Source organism: Megalops cyprinoides, chromosome 13, assembly GCF_013368585.1.
Source record: "Megalops cyprinoides isolate fMegCyp1 chromosome 13, fMegCyp1.pri, whole genome shotgun sequence".
NCBI lineage: Eukaryota > Metazoa > Chordata > Actinopteri > Elopiformes > Megalopidae > Megalops > Megalops cyprinoides.
This window is the reverse complement of record NC_050595.1, coordinates 28,614,878-28,633,385: the sequence shown is the minus strand read 5'-3', so window position 1 is coordinate 28,633,385 and position 18,508 is coordinate 28,614,878. Positions and strand designations below refer to the sequence as shown.

The 18,508-nt window shown below is 49.6% G+C and overlaps 1 protein-coding gene across 1 annotated transcript; it reads right to left on the bottom strand.

Moving 5' to 3' along the window:
* Window positions 1-1,401: 1,401 nt before the first annotated feature.
* Window positions 1,402-18,015, bottom strand: LOC118788516 (collagen and calcium-binding EGF domain-containing protein 1-like). Its single transcript, XM_036544534.1, has 11 exons — window positions 17,808-18,015; window positions 16,206-16,286; window positions 4,831-4,883; window positions 4,209-4,343; window positions 3,442-3,579; window positions 2,956-3,089; window positions 2,485-2,605; window positions 2,229-2,368; window positions 2,023-2,058; window positions 1,702-1,737; window positions 1,402-1,590 (listed from the first exon to the last, which is right to left on the bottom strand). Exons 1-11 carry the CDS (start codon window positions 17,915-17,917, stop codon window positions 1,402-1,404), a joined length of 1,173 nt encoding a protein of 390 aa, XP_036400427.1. The 5' UTR covers window positions 17,918-18,015.
* Between the last annotated feature and the right edge of the window lie 493 nt (window positions 18,016-18,508).

Genomic DNA, 18,508 nt, shown 5'->3' with positions numbered 1-18,508 from the left:
CAGCTGGGCGTCCACGTTTATTTGCTCGATTCCTTTATTTTATTTGCTATTTATAATTATTTACATTCTTGGCATTTATAATTTAATGGTGCATATTATTTCTGATTAGCAGATGTTGTTCGGCTGTATGGCCCAGGGACATCTTGACCTGGTTAATGTTAATGCCGGGTTGATGGGAACAAGGGAGGAAAAACAAAGATGCAAGTGTTTTATGGATATTAAAGATTACTGAAAAAGCCCACACACATTCACACGCGCACACACAGGCAAAACACACGCACTCACATGCTCCCCTGTTCAGGGGATAGAGCTGCATGGTGGGCGTACTGGCAGCCTCTGTTGCATTACAATTTAATTGCTGAACAGACGCTCTTACCCAGAGCAACTCACACAGGTTACAATTCCTACATTGTAACCAGTTCTTACATGTTATCCATATATACAGCTGAATATTTACTGAGGCAGTTGTGGGTTAAGGACGTTGCCCAAGGGTACAACAGCAGTGCTCCAGCGGGGAACTAAACCAGCAACCTTTTGGTTATGAGCCCTGCTGCCCCATGTTGCTGATGGATAACACAATGGCCTTCAAACCTAAACCACCAAGTAGTGTGAACAGGGACGGCATGACGTGGTGTCCAGGCGAGTCCTTCAGGTCCACACATCATTGCACACAAAAATTAGACCTTCTCCGGGACACTCAGAACAATACCAAAGACAATGGGAAACCTTTACATTCGTACAGGGACTTTGTAAGAAAGTTTTCCATCCAAAGCTCCATTCATTCACAGAACGGCTTCCACTCGACATCCTGATCAGAACGGTTTAGTTCCGTGCACACATGTGTTCTTCATGTCCTCCTGAAACTGAAGCATTAAAGTCCTCTGACATAAAAACCATAAAAGAAAGATGTTTTACGTGAGAGGTAAGTGATCTTATATAAAAAAGGCACTGCAGGAGGTTTTGGCTCAGTAAGCAGTGTAACGGGATGAGGGCATTGATGCGTGGGAGAGGTTCAGAGCTCTGAACAGCACGTCTGTTCTGCTCGAAGCGGAGGCTGTCTCCAGTGCAGACACAATGCCCAACTGCTCGGAGTGCCCACGCTCACATACACTGCCTTCCCAAAATGGCAGAAGCAACATGGTTGTAGGGGGACTTTCAGTGCACTGTGAAGTTTAGTTGCTGTTCTCTCTCAACAGTGTCTCTGTCACATAAGAGAAGGGACTGATGTCACGGGATATTCTGTCTGGCTGAACATATCCAGGGGGAGAGATTTTAGACCTGATTTTGAACTTAAAAATAATGCTTAACAGGAGAAGAGCAGTTTTGGGCTTGTGCAGGAGTTGCTTGTTCCCTTTGGCAATTCATTTAGTCTAGAGGACACTATGTCTGGAAGTCTCACGGTCAGGTGTTCAGTGTGTGGTCCTCTTGCCCTGATCCCCAGTCCCCGAGCCCCGCCTCCCCACTGGAAGGGGGCGGGGCCTCCAGCGAGATGCCACGCCTCTTCCCGAACACTTGCTCTTGCAGCTCGATGATGTCGTTGCGGATGTCGGCCATCATCAGCAAGAGGAAGTCGAAGGAGCCGGGGGGTCCCTGGGGAGAAGAGAACAGATTAAATGATGATTGATGACCCAGGAATTGGTGCAGGAGAAGTGGTGGATCCCACACACTGCCAGTGAGCTGAAATCTGTTGTGAAAACTCACCGCTGGGCCTCTTGGTCCAGGTAAGCCCCTGTCCCCCTACAGAGAAAAGACACATAGCAGAATACACACACTGAGTTTGCTGTAATTTCTCTGCAGTGGAATAGTTAGTAGCTCCCAATTCACAGGAGGAGGTCACACTTGCACCATTGCAATCCCAGAGTCCATATATTGGATAACTGGACTTAAACTCAAGAGCAGGCCACACTGTCTGTCAAGTCAGCCTGTCTCTAACATGCACAGACACACACGCACACACACACTAACACACACACTCACACACACAGACACACACACACACACACAAACGTCATATAGTATTACCTTCTGGCCGTCTCTCCCAGGTGCACCGGGTGGCCCCTGTGGACACAAGATGAAGAAGAGAATATACAAGATGATGAACAAACATTGAAGAAATTCTAAAGAGGCTTCCTCAGATTTTTAAAGCACCCTACAAAAATTTCATTGTTGCCTCAGTCTTAGATACCCCAACAGAAGAGCTTTCAGTAAAGAACACACAGTGATCTCACCACTGGGCCCCTGCGGCCTCTCTTGATATGATCCAGGTCCGGCTCTGGCCCCATGGGGCCCATGTCTCCACGAGGCCCCTGGGGGCCAGGCAAGCCCCTAGCTCCAGGTTCCCCTCTCTCCCCCTGCTCTCCGCGGGGTCCTGGGACATAGGAGAGGTGAAGGGAAAGAGTGACGTGGTTGACAAAGCTGGAACTTCAGTATTTAACATGTTGATATATGGCAGAGACGAGGCACCCTGGCCCCTGAGGCCGGTACCTGGAGACCCTGGAGGTCCAGGAGAGCCAGGAGGGCCGGGCACACCAGCGCTGTCAGAACCCTTCCCTCCCCACCCGTGGGACGGCTTGTCACTGCTGTTGGCCAGGCTAGGAGACAGCGCCTACAGATCACACACACCAACACACAGTAACTCCTCTGTCACAGGCTGTCACTGGGCACTCTATGCTTTTCTGAAGGAATTCCCTCTCTCTCACATTGACAATATACAATTAGCAAATGCAGTAACCTGTTTAAGGTTATATGCTACTTTGTAAGGTGCCACGGGTGCGCCAGCCAGGGTAAACTCAGTGTGCACTACATGCTTATCATACATGAACAGAGTCCTATGTAATCCCCTCCCGGGTTACCTGCGTGTGGACCTGCCGTACCTGTGCGGTAGAGAGCCCTGCCACCACCTGTTTCTGAGGTCCCTGTCCTTGGGGACGCCATGCTCAGGTGTGTGTGTCTTACCTGGCTGGCAGGATGGGCCCCACCCAGCTTTAGCTTGAGCTGCAGCAGGCTGTTCCTCATGCTGACAAAGTCCTGGCAGGTGAGCGAGCAGGAGCCGGCGCTCATCAGTGTGTCCGACTTCCCTGAGGAGCTCACTGAACGGTACACACACGGGGAGGGAAGGCGGGTGAGAAACGGAGACACGGGGATAACCGCAGCAGCGTGGTGCAGCGGGCCAGGAGGTGGCCTCCTAGTCCAAGGGGGTTTGCCAGTTCAATGCGCAGGTGGGAGACTGCTGCTGTGTGCTTGGGCAAAGTGCTTACTCCAAACTGTCACAGTGAATATTCAGCTGTATAAAATTAGAAGGTAAAAATGCATAACGCTTCCATATCCACATGCAAACACATACCACGGGAAACACTCTAAGATGTACACAGTGCGCTGGATGTGTAAAATGTGCTACAGCAGCCAGCAGCAGGTGAGAAGGGGGTGGGGGGGGGGACTCACGGTCTTGGGTGGGCACACAGGAGCGCTGGTCCGGGGCCAGGCTGTAGCCGCTGTGGCAGTGGCACATGAAGCTGCCCGCTGTGTTCTCGCAGTCATGGTCACACACAGTGCCGTTCGACTCCTCGCACTCGTCCACGTCTGAGTGAGCGAGACGCGGGCGACAGGGGATCAGCAGCCGGGATTGGAGTACGTCACCTACCTCTGGCCTCTTTTATTTAAGGGCATCCACACACTAACACTCAGCTGAAAAGACCACTGGGCCGAAAAGAAGAGAGACGATGCTGAAATAATGAGAAAAGAGTAGGACAGGGCTGATGGAGTGAGACATGGGGAGAGGAGAAGGGGAAGAAGAAAGTGCTGATTGGTTGAGAGGTCAGAATGACAGTGCTGATTGGGTGAGAGGACAGAGACACAGTACTATGTGATAAAAAGAGAGCAGATGGAAAATGCTGATTGGTTGAGAAGGCAGAATGACAGCATTGATTGGTTGAGAAGGCAGAATGAAGGCGTTGATTGGTTGAGAGGGCAGATCGACAGTGCTGCTTGGGTGAGAGGACAGAAATACAGTGCTAAAGAGAGAGCACATGGAGAGTGCTGATTGGATGCAGGAGTAGATACATGGTGACGATAGGGTGGAATAAAACAGTAATGCAGTACTCATTAGATAAAGGACAGCAAGTGGATGGTGCAGATTCAGCAAAATGGACTGTGGCGATTCGGGAAACAGGGTTCTGAAAAGCTGTTGTGGGGAAAGACGGCAGACTGACCGAGGCAGTAGGGATGCCTGTGGGTACGGTGCCGCTCCCTGTCGAAACGGAAACCCGGGTAACAGGTACAGACCACCCGTCCGAAGTTATCAGTGCACTGCTGCTCACAGGGCGAGCCAGCACACACATCCACAGCTGTAGCAGCAAGGGTAAAAGCAGAGAATCACCACAGAACCACACAGCAGTGCTATTCAGTCACATGGAACTGTATAAATATGTTGTACACTGTTACTCATGTTATTCTCCATTCATTTCATCACATAAATCCCCTTGCAGCATTACTCTACTACTCTAATCACATTTGCCAGAGCTCTAAGCCCAGTTTTTGTTTTTTTTTCCCCTGTGTGCTACTGCCCCCATGTGGTCAAATGTGGAATTGGTAAAAGAAATAAAAATACTGTACTTTGGAACTTGCTGCCTTCTCAAGTTCAAGGTTTGCAATGAATGTGAATAATTGTCTTGCTCATTCATACTTCTTAAATGCACACATTACAGTTTGTTTTTGGTTTTTCCAGTTAAAACGAGTCCACATGTTTCTCTGGCTTCAATTGCTTTCTAGAAGAACAGGCGTAACTGGGTTAGTTCAGGTGGTGTGAACAAAGCAGGTGTATTTTTTACCTACTTTCTGGAATGCACTGGCCCATCACAAACCTGTACCCCTCGCAACATCTCCTCCTGAAACAGAAACGGATCAACAAGGATCATGAGCTGAGCGTTCAGACCTAACCAATCAAATCATCTGCTGTTAGCCAAATTTACAGTATGAAAGATCTATAGCATCTTGCACAATACTTGCAATCCTCTGCACAAATAATTTGGCTGCTATACAAACAGATTGAAAGCTGAACCAGAAATCCCAGCTTGGTCTCTGCACTCCAGCGCAAAGATAGATCTATGACATCTGCTTTTTCTTAACTGATGGCTGTTTTGCCAATTGGCCAAAAAAAAGATTTCACGACTGATCATTGTGAAGTGTTCTGACAAGAGCTTTATTAAGGTCTTAATAAACAGTGGACAACACTGATACGCCCTCACTAGCTGAGAAGTAGCCAATAAAACTGACCAGTTCATCAGTGAATAGAGTCAGAGAGGAGTTTCCACACTTCCTCCCGCCTGTCACCGCTCTGTTTTGTGAAAGGGGCAGGGCTGTTGTTTGTATTTTTACTTTTAAGTACTTTTAAGACACGGCATTAGATGAAGACTCTCCGCCCCTCACTCGCCCCTCTTCCGTCACTCTAAGAGAAGAGGGTTTTCAGCTGTTTCAAAATCGGGTGAGCAATCCCACTTCTGTTTGTGCGCACAGCACAAAGCCAACATCGATGCCATCTGTGTTTTTATCAGCTAGGGTGGTGTTATTGCAGCCTCACCAGAGAAATTATGTTCACAACCAACTGCAGAGCTCTCACTTTAGTGAACACTGTACTGCTTTAGTGAATAACGCTTGGCAGTGAAGATCCTGAAGATCTGAAGATATTTAAGCAATTCATTTGATTCATCTGTCTTCCAGGCCACAGATCATTTTGTAATATGATCATATGCAAAAAACACACAGCAAAAAACCATGAAAAAAACCTGCTTGGGATACCATGTTTGTGAAGGTCAAATATAAATAGAGGTTGCACAGCAAGTATATTCTAATAACATTATGATAATGTAAGAATTAATGTCATAAAATGTACACAATAATAATGGAAATTAGAAATGAAATATACCCTGTTCAAAACGTGTAAGCTTCATACACCTTTTTTGCAGACTCCGGCTTGGTGCTGAGGTAATTTTTACATCACTGCTTGTTGAACACTGGCCCGGTCTTTACTGCAGCCCAGGCTGAGAGCTGTTCAGCCCATCATGCATCCAAGCAACTCCATCCCCATTCATCTTTCCCCAGGCTTTCCGCCTCCTGAACCTACAGCCTATAGATCCTCACGGCGTGGAGAACCTGCAATTGCTCAAGCATATCATACTCGCAGCACTGCCTGGAAACAACAGGAAAGGCATCATTGAGCTTTTACAACTGCGCCACATGTTACAGGCATTAGAGAGGAAACCAGGCGGAGGAAACGTTCGGGGAAATGGAAGCTGGAACACTCATCGGATCACAGGACGAAAATAACCGGAGGTCATTCCCCCAAATACGGCACGCTTTAGTCAGAGGGAATTTAGCATGGTACCTCGTTCAAGGCTTTCTCAGGATGACAGGCTGCTTTTATTCTCCTGCAGCACCCATATGACACAGCCCTAAATCACACCACTCAGACCGTACAGTCCCTCTTCCCCTCTTCCTCTCCAAATGAAAGGTAGCCAATAAAACGGTTTGGTCCTGCGTTGATTGACGACAGGTGACCCGTTGCTTTATCCTGCCTGTCACTGTTGCGTGTTGGGGGGGGGGGAGGGGGGGGGGGGGGGGGGGGGGGGGGGGCAATGAGCGAGTCTCTGTCTGGGTTTGGGATCTGCAAGTTTTTGGGGCATTGCGCTGGACGGAAAGCTCTCCGCCCTTCGCCCGCCCCCTCTCCCACTGCCTTCGGAAGCGAGGGGCAGGATCTGGACAAATGGGGAACAGATGTGCGGGGGTCTTGTGTTGCCGTGCCCCTGCCCCCTCCGGCACCCAATCTCCCTGTCCTGTCAGCTCCCAGCAGGGGAGGGGGGCGGGGGGCACTGCTGCCTGCCCCGGAGTGACGAGGTGTGGGGAGTTCCCACGGCCGGCCTCCCGCCGGCACTCTCGGGTTGCCTACACAAACAAAGCCAGAGTGCCTGTCCGTCTGCGGGACGCTCCCCGTCGGCGTTCCCTGCGCCGAACTGGGTCACCGTGCCAGCTGGGGGGGGTCCGCTCCCTGCCCCTTGGTGTGAGGACATTCTGCGGGACGTGTTCGGCCGATAGGCCATGCTCCGCTCGCTCCTCCGGGCTGTCACTGTGCGCCCCTGCAGTCTGCGCCATGGGAGTAATGGGGTACAGCTTGTTAATGTCAGCCAGGGTCGTTAATGAGAGTGACCCATAACACACGGGGGCTCGTTAAACACCCCGGACTCAGAGCGGAAGTGCCCTCCTGTCCTCCCTGTCTCTCCACAAGAGTGGGAGAGTGACACCAGGAGCTCTCCCAATGCCATGGGAACATATCACATCTCATATCTCATATTAGCAGGGTCCTTTTCCCATTGCCACAAGAATATATCATATTACTTATTACTTACATTTATATCAGATCAAATAACATCTGTCCTTATCCTTGCACTGTCTTCTGAATGGATGTAATATCTAGGAAGATCATAGAAATTTGGGAAACTCTGCAAATTGAGGTATACCCACTTCCCACATTATTCTCAGAAGTATACATTTCTACATGCAATTCACCCACTCCACGCAAGCATGATGAAATAGCTTACTACTAAACTGACTGTAGCTGCCAGCAGCCAGATGGCCGGTCTGTGTGATGTCCATCAACAGTTTGGTTGATAAGGAAAATAAAGAAGGCAATTGGGGGAAGGGGGGGGGGTGAAGGAAAGGGAAAAAAGAATTCCCAAACTTGAAGAGCTTATGTAAAGATGAGCAGACTGAGGGAAAACTCATTCACACTGAATATGATGCAACGCAAAAGTTAAAAAAAATGATTTCGGTCACCAGGCTGTGATAGCTTGTTTGGCCAAACTACTGTGCATGCCTGGGCTCATAACAGCCTCACCAGCAGAGGTGCTGAAATTAACGCTGAAATGCTGAGCTGCTGACAACAAGAGCTACACTTTGCCATTTAGCGGACACTCTTATACAGTGTGGTAAGAGTAAGTACAAAGTGTATCTGACAAGGCGGCAGGAAGGATGATACAGGACAAAACTGACTGCATTTGAGCACACGTCAGCCACTTACAGTGTGTCCAGGGACGCACTGGGAAGTGCAGTTAAAGGTGCAGAGTGTAAATGCAGAGCTCTATGCAGTGCACTTTTGGATACACGCAAATGCTGAAAGGCCTCTTCTTCACAAGGGAAAATGTGTGGATGAGGCTCCGGGCCTCCCCTGGCTGTTTGGCTGCTTTCCTGCAGACAGGAGGAGGAGCCTGAGGGGGACAAGGCCTCGCCCGCCGGCTCCTTGATGATCAGCCTTCGCTAATGCTAAACGGCTAACACTGCGGGGCAGACATAGGGCGCCGCAGGGTGGCCACGCTCGCCAGCCACCTGCTTTTTTTCGGACCGGTGGGGGACGGAAGGACTCGGGACTGGCCTGGACCCCCCCACCCCCCGCCCCTCCCAGCCCCGCACACCCTGCAGTCCGCAGGGGCCGCGTCAGTCAGCCGTCCCCATCCAGCAGGTTGCCGCGGGGCGGGAGCGTTCTCACGGGGGCCCGGCCGTGGGTGCCGCTGCCAAAAGCAGCAGAGCGCCGGCCGGGGAGCCGTCAGACGCGGAGCGGAGGAACGCCAGACCCCGGATCGTCTTACATTCCAGATTATGTGCTTTAGCGGGAGGCTCCCTGCAGGGGGGGAGCGTCCTGTGTTATTGTTTTCCATTTACAGCGGTGTGATTTATTTGTGCGTTAACGGCAAGAATGTACTACAAAGGGAGGATATCCATTATAGCCCCTGCGTCTACCCAGTCGCTGAGTCAAACCAAACAGGGACGAATTAAGTTGATGTTTTCCATAAAGAGGCCCAAAGCCACAATCAATTAACGGTTGAACGGCTGGGTTTCGCTGGTCTGCAGATAAGGTTTCCAAATTCAAGATCACGGAGAAGGAGACAGCACAGAGACTGAGAAACAGCCCCTGCGACAGTGCGCTTTCATCAACTGATTGATTAAATCCTCCCTAAGAGTGACGTTGACACTGACATGTTGTGGTGATGGAGACAGAGCTGTCCCAGGCAGGAAAAGACAAGGAGTCCATGCTGACATTCAGTAGCAGAGGAGGAGGAGGAGGAGGAGGAGGAAGGGGTTCTTAAGAGAGAGACATTGCTTGGCGCCTCCTCAGAGGACACAGAGGGCTGGCCACGGGGTCAGGAACACAGGAAGTGGACTGCAAAGGAGGTCATTGACCCCCCCCCAAAAAACGTTCACAGTGAAGAGAGTGACTGTGTATGTGTGCGCTGGAGATTGTGAGTGTGTGAGTGAAAGTGTTCTTCACCCCCACTGCGGTCCCACACGCCACAGATTCCATGCGGCTGTGGCTCCCCATTCATACACCATTGTGTCACCCTTGGCAGTTTTACATATCTGTGATTTAGCATGCCTGCTTTGTGAAATGGCAGTTAAAAATTCAAATCATGGTTTCCGTGGAAACAAAGATGAAGCAGTTGATAAGCTCTCACAGATGGGGTGCATTAGGGGGTTTCACAGTTAGAATCCACTGTCTGAAACATAGAGAACAGTGACAATATGTAAGTATCAAGGTGAACAGCATTTATTTCCTTGTTTTTAATTTATGTTATCTGAACATTTATTTCCTTTTATTTGTGCTATTTCAACGTATATTGTAAAATTATAATTTTAAAATTATAATTATAGAATTAAACTATTTTATTGTATGTTTAGTGAACAAAGAGACAATGTGGTTGGAGTGGTTGCTGACATGGTGCCATTAAGCCTTATTGCCAACCACTGCTCTGTCAGCCAATGGGGTATTTGGGGACAAAACCCCTGAGTGAGGGATTGCTGTATGTGAGCATGTATCAGTGTAACTGAGATGTTAAAAAAATGTATAAGCTAAAATTCAAAAAATAAAAAAATGTCAAGACATTCACAAATAATTTCCTTCAAAGTTTTTTTTATGATTGGCCAAAGAGAGGATGAGGAACTAAATATTTCTGAAATGTCCCTTTCTATAAAAGAGGTACATGTGTACATCTTAGAAGGGAAACTGGAACGTTAGAGAAGGCCTGGACAGGGCATCCATCTTCTTCCCTCTCATCGAGGGCGTGGAGATGTTATCTGTAACGTGAGTGAGTGTGTGGAGCTGATGTTTATTTACCCTGTCAGCACACTTCCAGAGTGGCCGCCCCCCCCGGCGGGACACATCAGAGGAGCGGACGCGGGGCCTCCGACAGAGCGTGCTTTCAGCCAGAGCCGGGGGGGGGCCCGCGGCCAGCCGAGCTGCCGAAAGACGACGCCCCAAAACTCCGCCTCACCTCCTCTCTCTGCCTCACCTCCCACCGCTACCGTTACTGACAGCTTTCCCTCCACTGACAATCCAAACATCCAGAATCCATCTCCTTGCTCTGCTGAGACCCCGAGGAGAGAGGGGGACAAGAGGAGGGGGGGGGGGCAGTTTGGGTTCGGTGACCCCGCCGAGGGCACATCGCCGCAGGAATGTGACCCCTCGGCTCACCCCACCCTGATGTGTGCCACCCTTTGCGCCTCCCCTACCCCACAGAGCGACTCACCCTCGGGGACGTCTCTGGGGAGGCTGGGGGTCGGATCCCAGCGAGAGACACTGCAGCGCGAACAGCAGGGCTGACACAGTGAAGGCTAATGACCCCCAATTGCTAATGAAGTGGCTTTAAGTGCTTTCATGGTGAGTAGAAAACCAGGCCAGGAGGGGCTTTTATTGGGGGGAGTGTTTAGGTTTAGGACCCACAAAGTCCGCGGTCTCGCTGCAGCCCAGGCTAATGGGACGATAAAACATGAAGGAGCCAAAATCCCGATTTTAGGCCCGAAAAGGCATAAAAAGCGACACTGCTGACAAATTCCTTCCGTCGCTGGGAGTTTTACACTCGCCACTTCCGGCTCTGGCTCTTTAGTCATGCGGTGCACATTTTCTGTCTTTCTTTTCTTCTTTACAGTTTGGCTGTAAAAAATCATCACCGCATGCAGCTGGGCTCTCCTAACTTCTAACAACTTGGGCCAATGACATAAAAACCTCCAAATAATAAACCGCGTAATTTTTCAGTGCCTGGCTGCTGTGATGTTAGCCGCGACGGCACTTCCACAGCAAGGGAGGAACCAAACAGCTGCTGATTTCCACAGCGATAATGAAAAATGGTGATTACCCTCCTGAGCCTTTTTGTTTTAATATTAACTCAGGAAAGATGTGAGATGATTGCGGGGGTTATTTGGTGCAGAAAAACACAGAGCACGGACATAAATCATCAGATTTCATTAGCCCTGGTCAGAAAGTGAACCGCTGGAGCCTTTCAGCAATCTTACCGGGAAATGATTAAGGAGGACAAGGGTTTACGAGCTCCAAAAAAGAATGAGACAGCGCCTCCGTGGAACTCGTAACGTTACTCATCGGCGTGTTGCCGAAAGGCCCCCGAAGTCGCCTGCGAGCCTGCGAGAAACTCGGCTCTCCGCCATCCCCTCCACGTGCTTCAAACAGTGCGCCAACACGAGGACGACCTTGAGGCCTTGTAAACAGGGCTTATAAGGCAGCCTCCCGAAGCCTTTACGTGGGTCCTACAGCGAGGTGCTCCAAGTTCATTAAAGCCTGGGCAGAGTACACCGAAAGTACTTTTCTCCACCCCCCCCCCCCCCCAGCTCTTCTGGTACGCAGTGTGGGGCGCAATCCAAACTCCCATCAGCAGACGCACCTCTCTCTCACTGCCCCCTCTGACAGGTACTAAATAATGTAGTGTAATTTTGGGCATCTGTTCCCCATTACCACACCGCAGCGCACGCAGCTTAATCAAATTGCCCCTTCCCATTACTCCTCCTGTCTTTCCTGAAACCTGACTGGCCTTTGTACCTAATTTCCCCCATTACTGATGAATTTAGTTGTCAGTCTCTTTACAAAATGGACGTACCATGATGTACCACAAAGTGGAACATGTAATACTTTATGGTATATGTACAGTTTAGTACACTGGAAGAGTTTGTAATACATGTTAATCACAGTGTGGTGGTGAGGGTTGGGGATGTTTTGTTAAGAATGTTATGTTCCTCCATGCACCCCCCACCGTCTCTTCGCTGCTGCCCCGTCTCTTTGCTCCTGGCTGGGTCAGAGCATTCTTCCTGCGGCTTAGAGCTCCCCCTGGGGGTGGGAGGCCAGCCCAGCTGACCGTCTGCCAGGCCGCAAGGTCGCCAGGTGGATGGGATTGCTGCGCTGCGTACTGTACGGGCTGAGAGAAGCGTGTGAGAACCGCGGTGCTGTTCTGGTGCTGAATCTTTCATTACCCACAGCTGCTCGTCCTGCAGGACTGAAGCTGATAGGCCTGGATTATGATATACACTAACAGGGCTTAGCGAGCGAGTGCTCACAGGTGCATCTCTCATTGCGAAAGCCCTGAGGGAGGCGATTGGGTGCTGAGCGCCGGCCCTCTCCGGGGCCTTTCACCACTGGATCTGCATCATCAAGGGGAGAGCATGTGGCTACGTGCTGCCTGTGCCAGCCCTAACCCCTAGCCAGAGGCCCACACTCACAGGGCACGGAAACCATGTGGTAAAACCCAAGAGTGAGACTGATAAGCAGCCTGTTCCCTCCTGTGATTTCCTCTGTGTTTTTTTGGGTTTTATGGAGCTCCCTGTTGAAGCAGGCCCCCTGCAGAGGGGGAACACAGTGCTTGCCAGAGCCCAGCCTCCTCCATTTGGACGAGAAATTACTCCCCTTTCCAAACACTCACCACTCCCACCCCCCCACTCACACACACACTCACACACTCACACTCACTCACACACACACACACATACGCACACAAACACACGCACTCACACACACTCACACACACACACTCACTCACACACACACACACACTCACACACACTCACACACACACACACTCACACTCACTCACACACACACACACACACACACAAACACACACACTCACACACACACACACTCACACTCACTCACACACACACACATACGCACACAAACACACACACTCACACACACTCATACACACACACACACACACACACTCACACACACACACACACTCACAGACACACACACACATACACACAAACACACGCACATACACACATACACACGCGCACACACACACACACACACACACACACACACGCACACACACACACACACACAAACACATACACACACACACACACACACACACAAACACATACACACACACACACACACACACACATACACACAAACACACACACACACATACACTTCTCTTCATTTCTCCATGGTGCGTGTCACAACCTTGTTTACTGCCGAGCTGTGCCAGCAACCGTTAATGCAGGGATTGGCGGGAAGCGTGGAGGGGCGGTGAAGGGGTGCGTGGAGGGGGGGGGAGCCGAATTTAATGCACTGAGCCCAAAAGGAAATAAATAAAGCGGGAGGGATGTGTGCGGCGGGGAGCTCTGGCACGCCGCGCTCAGCAGGCGTCCACTCGGCCTGCCCAGACAGCTGCGGGGCTGCACGGCGGCCCATCCCCACACAGGCAGCCAAGGGGAGGGTCAGCAGGGACCGGCCGCAGCCCCGGCTGCCTGGCTCCCTCTCTGCAGCACACACAACGCAGCTCCTTGCCAACGCCATCGCAAGCCGGAGAGAACGTCAGAACGGCGCTCATCCCAGCCATGGACGTTCTGGCCTGGATTCCATTAACTGTCGCCCTCGGCTTTGACTCACAAGTAAAAGTGCCTGAAAATGCAAATGCAAGTGCAAATGCACCTGTTTGGCTCACAAACACACTTTGGCAAACCTGTAAATTGTAGCTGAGGACAAACATTGATGGAATCCAGGGATTTGTCTACTTTTGCACTTTCCTCGAATTCTGTATTAGCTGAAATCCCTCCACAAGCTCGCTCTCCCCTAGTGTAAGCAGAGGGACCACACAGGGCCACCACAGTCGGACACAGCCAGACCAGGGAATGGGGACTGATTTCACACGCTGAAGCCTGTAGTTGTTATCTACAGGAAGAACATATTTTGCATAATATTATGAATATCAATGTTTTTATTTTTAGGTTAGTAAAGCTCAGTATCTGCCAACCTGCAAGACCATGTCAAAGAGTTCAGGTGAGTTCATTTCAGAAGAAAAGGACTTTATGTTCTGAGATGCCAAATTCGGCCACCCTCCCCCCACCACTCACTCCCTCCCACAAACACACATATAAAAACTGTCATGTTTTTTCAGAAACTAGCCATAACAAAATAATCACACAAGGGCCCCAACAGGCAGGCTGCCGGAAACAACAACGCAGGCCAAGGCCTTCATAAAAAGATGGAGAATATTCTTGGAAACAAACCCGGGAAACATTAACGGCAAGGAGACGTGTTATTCCTTTGCGCCGTCCCACGTGGGAACTGGCTGTGCAACTCCATTTCGCTGCGACGGCACGCTCGACCCCAGTGCCGGTGCCGCCGGGGGGGAAGAAATGCTCCGTGTCTGAAATATTTCCCCTTCCCTGCGGACCCAGCTTTGCCACTGTGCTACAACAACAGTTTTGACAGTCACTCGAGTGGAAACAGGCTTTTTTCAGACCTTCCCTCCTTCCCCCTCTCTCTCTCTCTCTGTCGAAAATATGAGCTCGCAGCCAGGGCCTCGTCCACTGTGGAGGAGCGATGAGTTGAGAGAGAGGTGCTGAAGAGCCCTGGAGACCCAGACGTGTTGGCAGTTTGATACACAAGCCCTCAGAGGCCTTGCGTTCTTGCACTACTGCCTCACGCCATCATTTTAACACGCGCTCCAACCGTGAAGCAAGCTCGCACTAATGATGCAAGGGCCCGCTATCAAGGGGGTGATGTTGATGGCACCGGTCTTAACAGGAGACCCGGTGACCCGAGGGGGGGAGAGACAGCGGTGAGTAGATCCAGATCGCCGCAGAGTGCAAAGCTCCGGTCGGGTCCGCGCCCGCCCATTCTGCTTAATTTCACCGGCCGCCCTTCCTATCGCCTGCTTATCTGCCGCCGCGATGCTGGTCTCACCCTCGGCTTCGTAATCCAAGCGGCTCTGTGGCTCTGCAGTTTTGCAATGTTCAATAATTCAAACAGGGAAGCGTGCTGTTTATCAGCCTTTCATTCCTCGAGTAATGAGCCATGCAGATCGTTTGAAACGAAGCGGGCCAAGCGGCTGTGATCTCGAGAAGGAGTTGGCCCGGGTGCATCTCCTCGCACATGCCCATCTGAAACCGCTTACTGCAGGGCACCCCAGAACCTGTATAAAAACTCATGTCATCACGAGCCACTCTCTCCGTCACCGGCGCCCATCCTTACGGCGACGTGACAATTCGGCCCGTTCTCCTAGAACTGAGCCAGGCAAACAACCACATGTTTGGGTTGGCGCTGCTCACGTCAACCTCGTCCAAAAGGGAAAGGAAAACAAACAATTCAGTTCATTTTCTTTCATTTGAACAATAAAAAAAACCATCAAAAAACCTTCAATTGAGAGGGAGGAACCACAATGTTTTAGCCACGCTTTGCTTCAGGAGAAACACATGCCGGTTTCTGCCCCCACAGCAGCCATTGTGCGATCTTCTCTGCAGAGCACATGGGGAGGCCAGCCTGCTGCATGCAGCAATATTGTTACCTCATGGCTAAGCTGACAGTAATGATACTCATCTATACCCATCGTAGCCGTTTGAAATCCGATTCATTGGCCCAAGGCTGTCCATGCCACCCTCCTCCTCCACCCCCCCAGAATCATGACGGGGCGAACTGAGCCACCAGGCAGGACGTCTCCTCTGAAGCCCCACATCACATAAGGCACGACCTGGATTCCTGGCCGAACCCTGACAGTAAACAGATCATATCTTTTGGCCGCCAACCAAGCCTGGGTACTGGGGTAACTGTCGCCATATTGTCTGGGCGCGTAGCGTAAAGATTTATTTTTACCTTTATTCCTGGAGGCTATTCCTATTGGATGATACATTTCACATCATGTTTGCAGTTGGAGTCGAGCCAACTTGCAAGGGAGATGCCTGCGTGTACGTCCACCGGCTCCTCCTTCAGCGAATGAGTGGAACATACTTCTTCATCTACCCAAGTTGTCTTATATGAGGGGATTGCTAGGGTACCATCCTATGAATACTTTAGTCTCTCATCATAGGAATGAAATTAGTGCAGTGGAACATGGTGGGCAAAAGTGATAGGGATAAGAGGTTCTTACCTGAGACAGGTGCTGTTCTGGCCATCCGACTTGAGGCAGTGGTACTCAACGGTCACAATCTTGTTCTCTGGACACTCCTCCCTTTTCCAAAGACAGAGAGAAACGGGGCAAGCAAATCAGCAGAGCCATTGCAGAGGGAGAGAAATGCCTCATGCATTACTTCACAATATCCTATTACACCGACAACTCTTGCAGCAACATTACGACCCCCTAAAATGTGATGTAATTGGTACCTCTGTCACGAGGTGCAGCAGAGGTTATGCGATCTCCAATTTGTTTTTCTCTCTATCTGTTTGTCAGTTTGTCTGTCTGTGAACAGGATAACTAAAAAATGTGTGGCTGGACATGAATAAACATAACGAAATAATGCAAGTTCAGAGAAATTGAATAATTTCAGGGCTGCTACTACAATTAATGAGGGTGGGGGAGGTGTGTAGATCACTCACTACCACTCTGGTTAAGTTCTGTATTCGTTCACTCAGTGGAAAATCCCACAAGAGGCCACCACCAGCAGTCTCACGCTACCAGTCACCAGGTGTAAGTAATAATAATATTAAACAGTGATGCAGTGTCATCCCAGTAGTGGTGTGTGACAGGCAGACAGTGCAGTCACAGACGTTGCTGGAGTCATGGGAAAAATAGTTTTGGCTGGGGTTAATCTGATGCTTGTTCACTCTCTTTCTATAGCATTTTAGAGGTTGTCTGAACCATGCGGTAATCTTTCACGGTTTTAAATTTTCTCACGGCTCTAAAGCAGACCATACATGCTCTCCATTTCTTGAAAGCGACTAAAAAGAAAACGGTTTCTTACGCAAAAGAAATGAGGATGACTATATTATATCAAGTCTCCAGAACACATATGCGGTGGGCTGACAGCTGCGCTACAGATTTTCGATTTAATAGAGATAACTGGTCTTTCCCTCAGCTTCTCGGAACAGAGTTGCGAAAACTCTCCTCACGCATTCTCCCTCCTCATCACCCTCCCTTCACTATGACTCTGCTCCTCATAAGATATTACCACACAAGCGGTGCCCCCTCTGGATTTCAAATCTCCAGTTTCAGACCTGTCCTTTTACACAGACGGCCACTGGCATTATGTCATGCTGGTGTTACAAAATCACACCAGTTTAGACCACGAGCAAAAACTGGATAGGGAATCTTGACCGCAGATATTTCTTTGGAAACTCTGGTTCCGTTAGGAACCAACACTTTCAGGTCTCTCTCTTTACTGTTTGTCCCTGTCACTGCTTCTTGGACATACATACATAAGATACACACAAGAACACGCACAAAACAAATATTTTCACATATATTAAAATCAATGTTTCTAACAGATGCTGTTTGCTAAGTAGGATAGCCAGAGTTTGGCAATCTATGATGGTCAGACGTTTACTCGCTAGTCATCACTTCCACGCACAGCTTTGCTCGACCACGAGCGGCTTTATGTAGCACTGGTCAGTTAAAATTTGAAACCCTTACTGATTCCTCAACATGACTGAATCATATTCTCTCGCCCTCTTGTTAAGATAACGACCAATACAAAAACAGGTCATCCCCTGTTTAAAACACGAACACAGAAGCGTATAATATGCGCAAACTTACCCAACAGTGTCCACTTCAGATCGAGTTTTCAAAGCGCTCGCGGTGGAATCCCAAAGAAAAATACAGTACATAACAGCAAACGGCAAGAATGTGCAAAAAATGCGATCCATTCTTTTTGCACACTGTCTTTGAGGATGCTGTACCTACTTTAAATCCTTATCTAAAAAAGGGTATGGATGCCAAAAATATAAAACAATATATAACTATTTTTGACTTGACACTTGTAAAAGGTTAACTGATTCAAAGTTTACAATGTAGACTTAATTGCTACACTAAAGCACTCAAAGCCCGAACCTGTATCATTTCTTAAAACGTTAGAGGTAAGAGTAAGACATCTTAGCCGTTTCGTAGCCTCAGCTATTGCGGCATTGGAAGCAGATACCCTTTGCAGAGCCAGACGGGGTTACTGCCATGTGTCGTGATAAGTGCGAGTCCGCTCACTAATCCCCAGCGGATTTGCATTCCTGCTTTTAAGCATTGACTTCGGAGAAAGAAAAACCCCTTAGTTTGACAACGTAAAAATTCCTCCACATCGTCCTCTCGTGGACCAAATCCGCAGCCAATCTTCTCATCACACCCCCTTATATCCTCTCCTCGCAGTTCATTCGACAGCCATCCACCGTCCCGTTTAACTCCACAAAAGGTCCCGTTTAACACGGGCAGGAAACACAAAAATGGGACTGAGCTGGGTTTTCTATGTT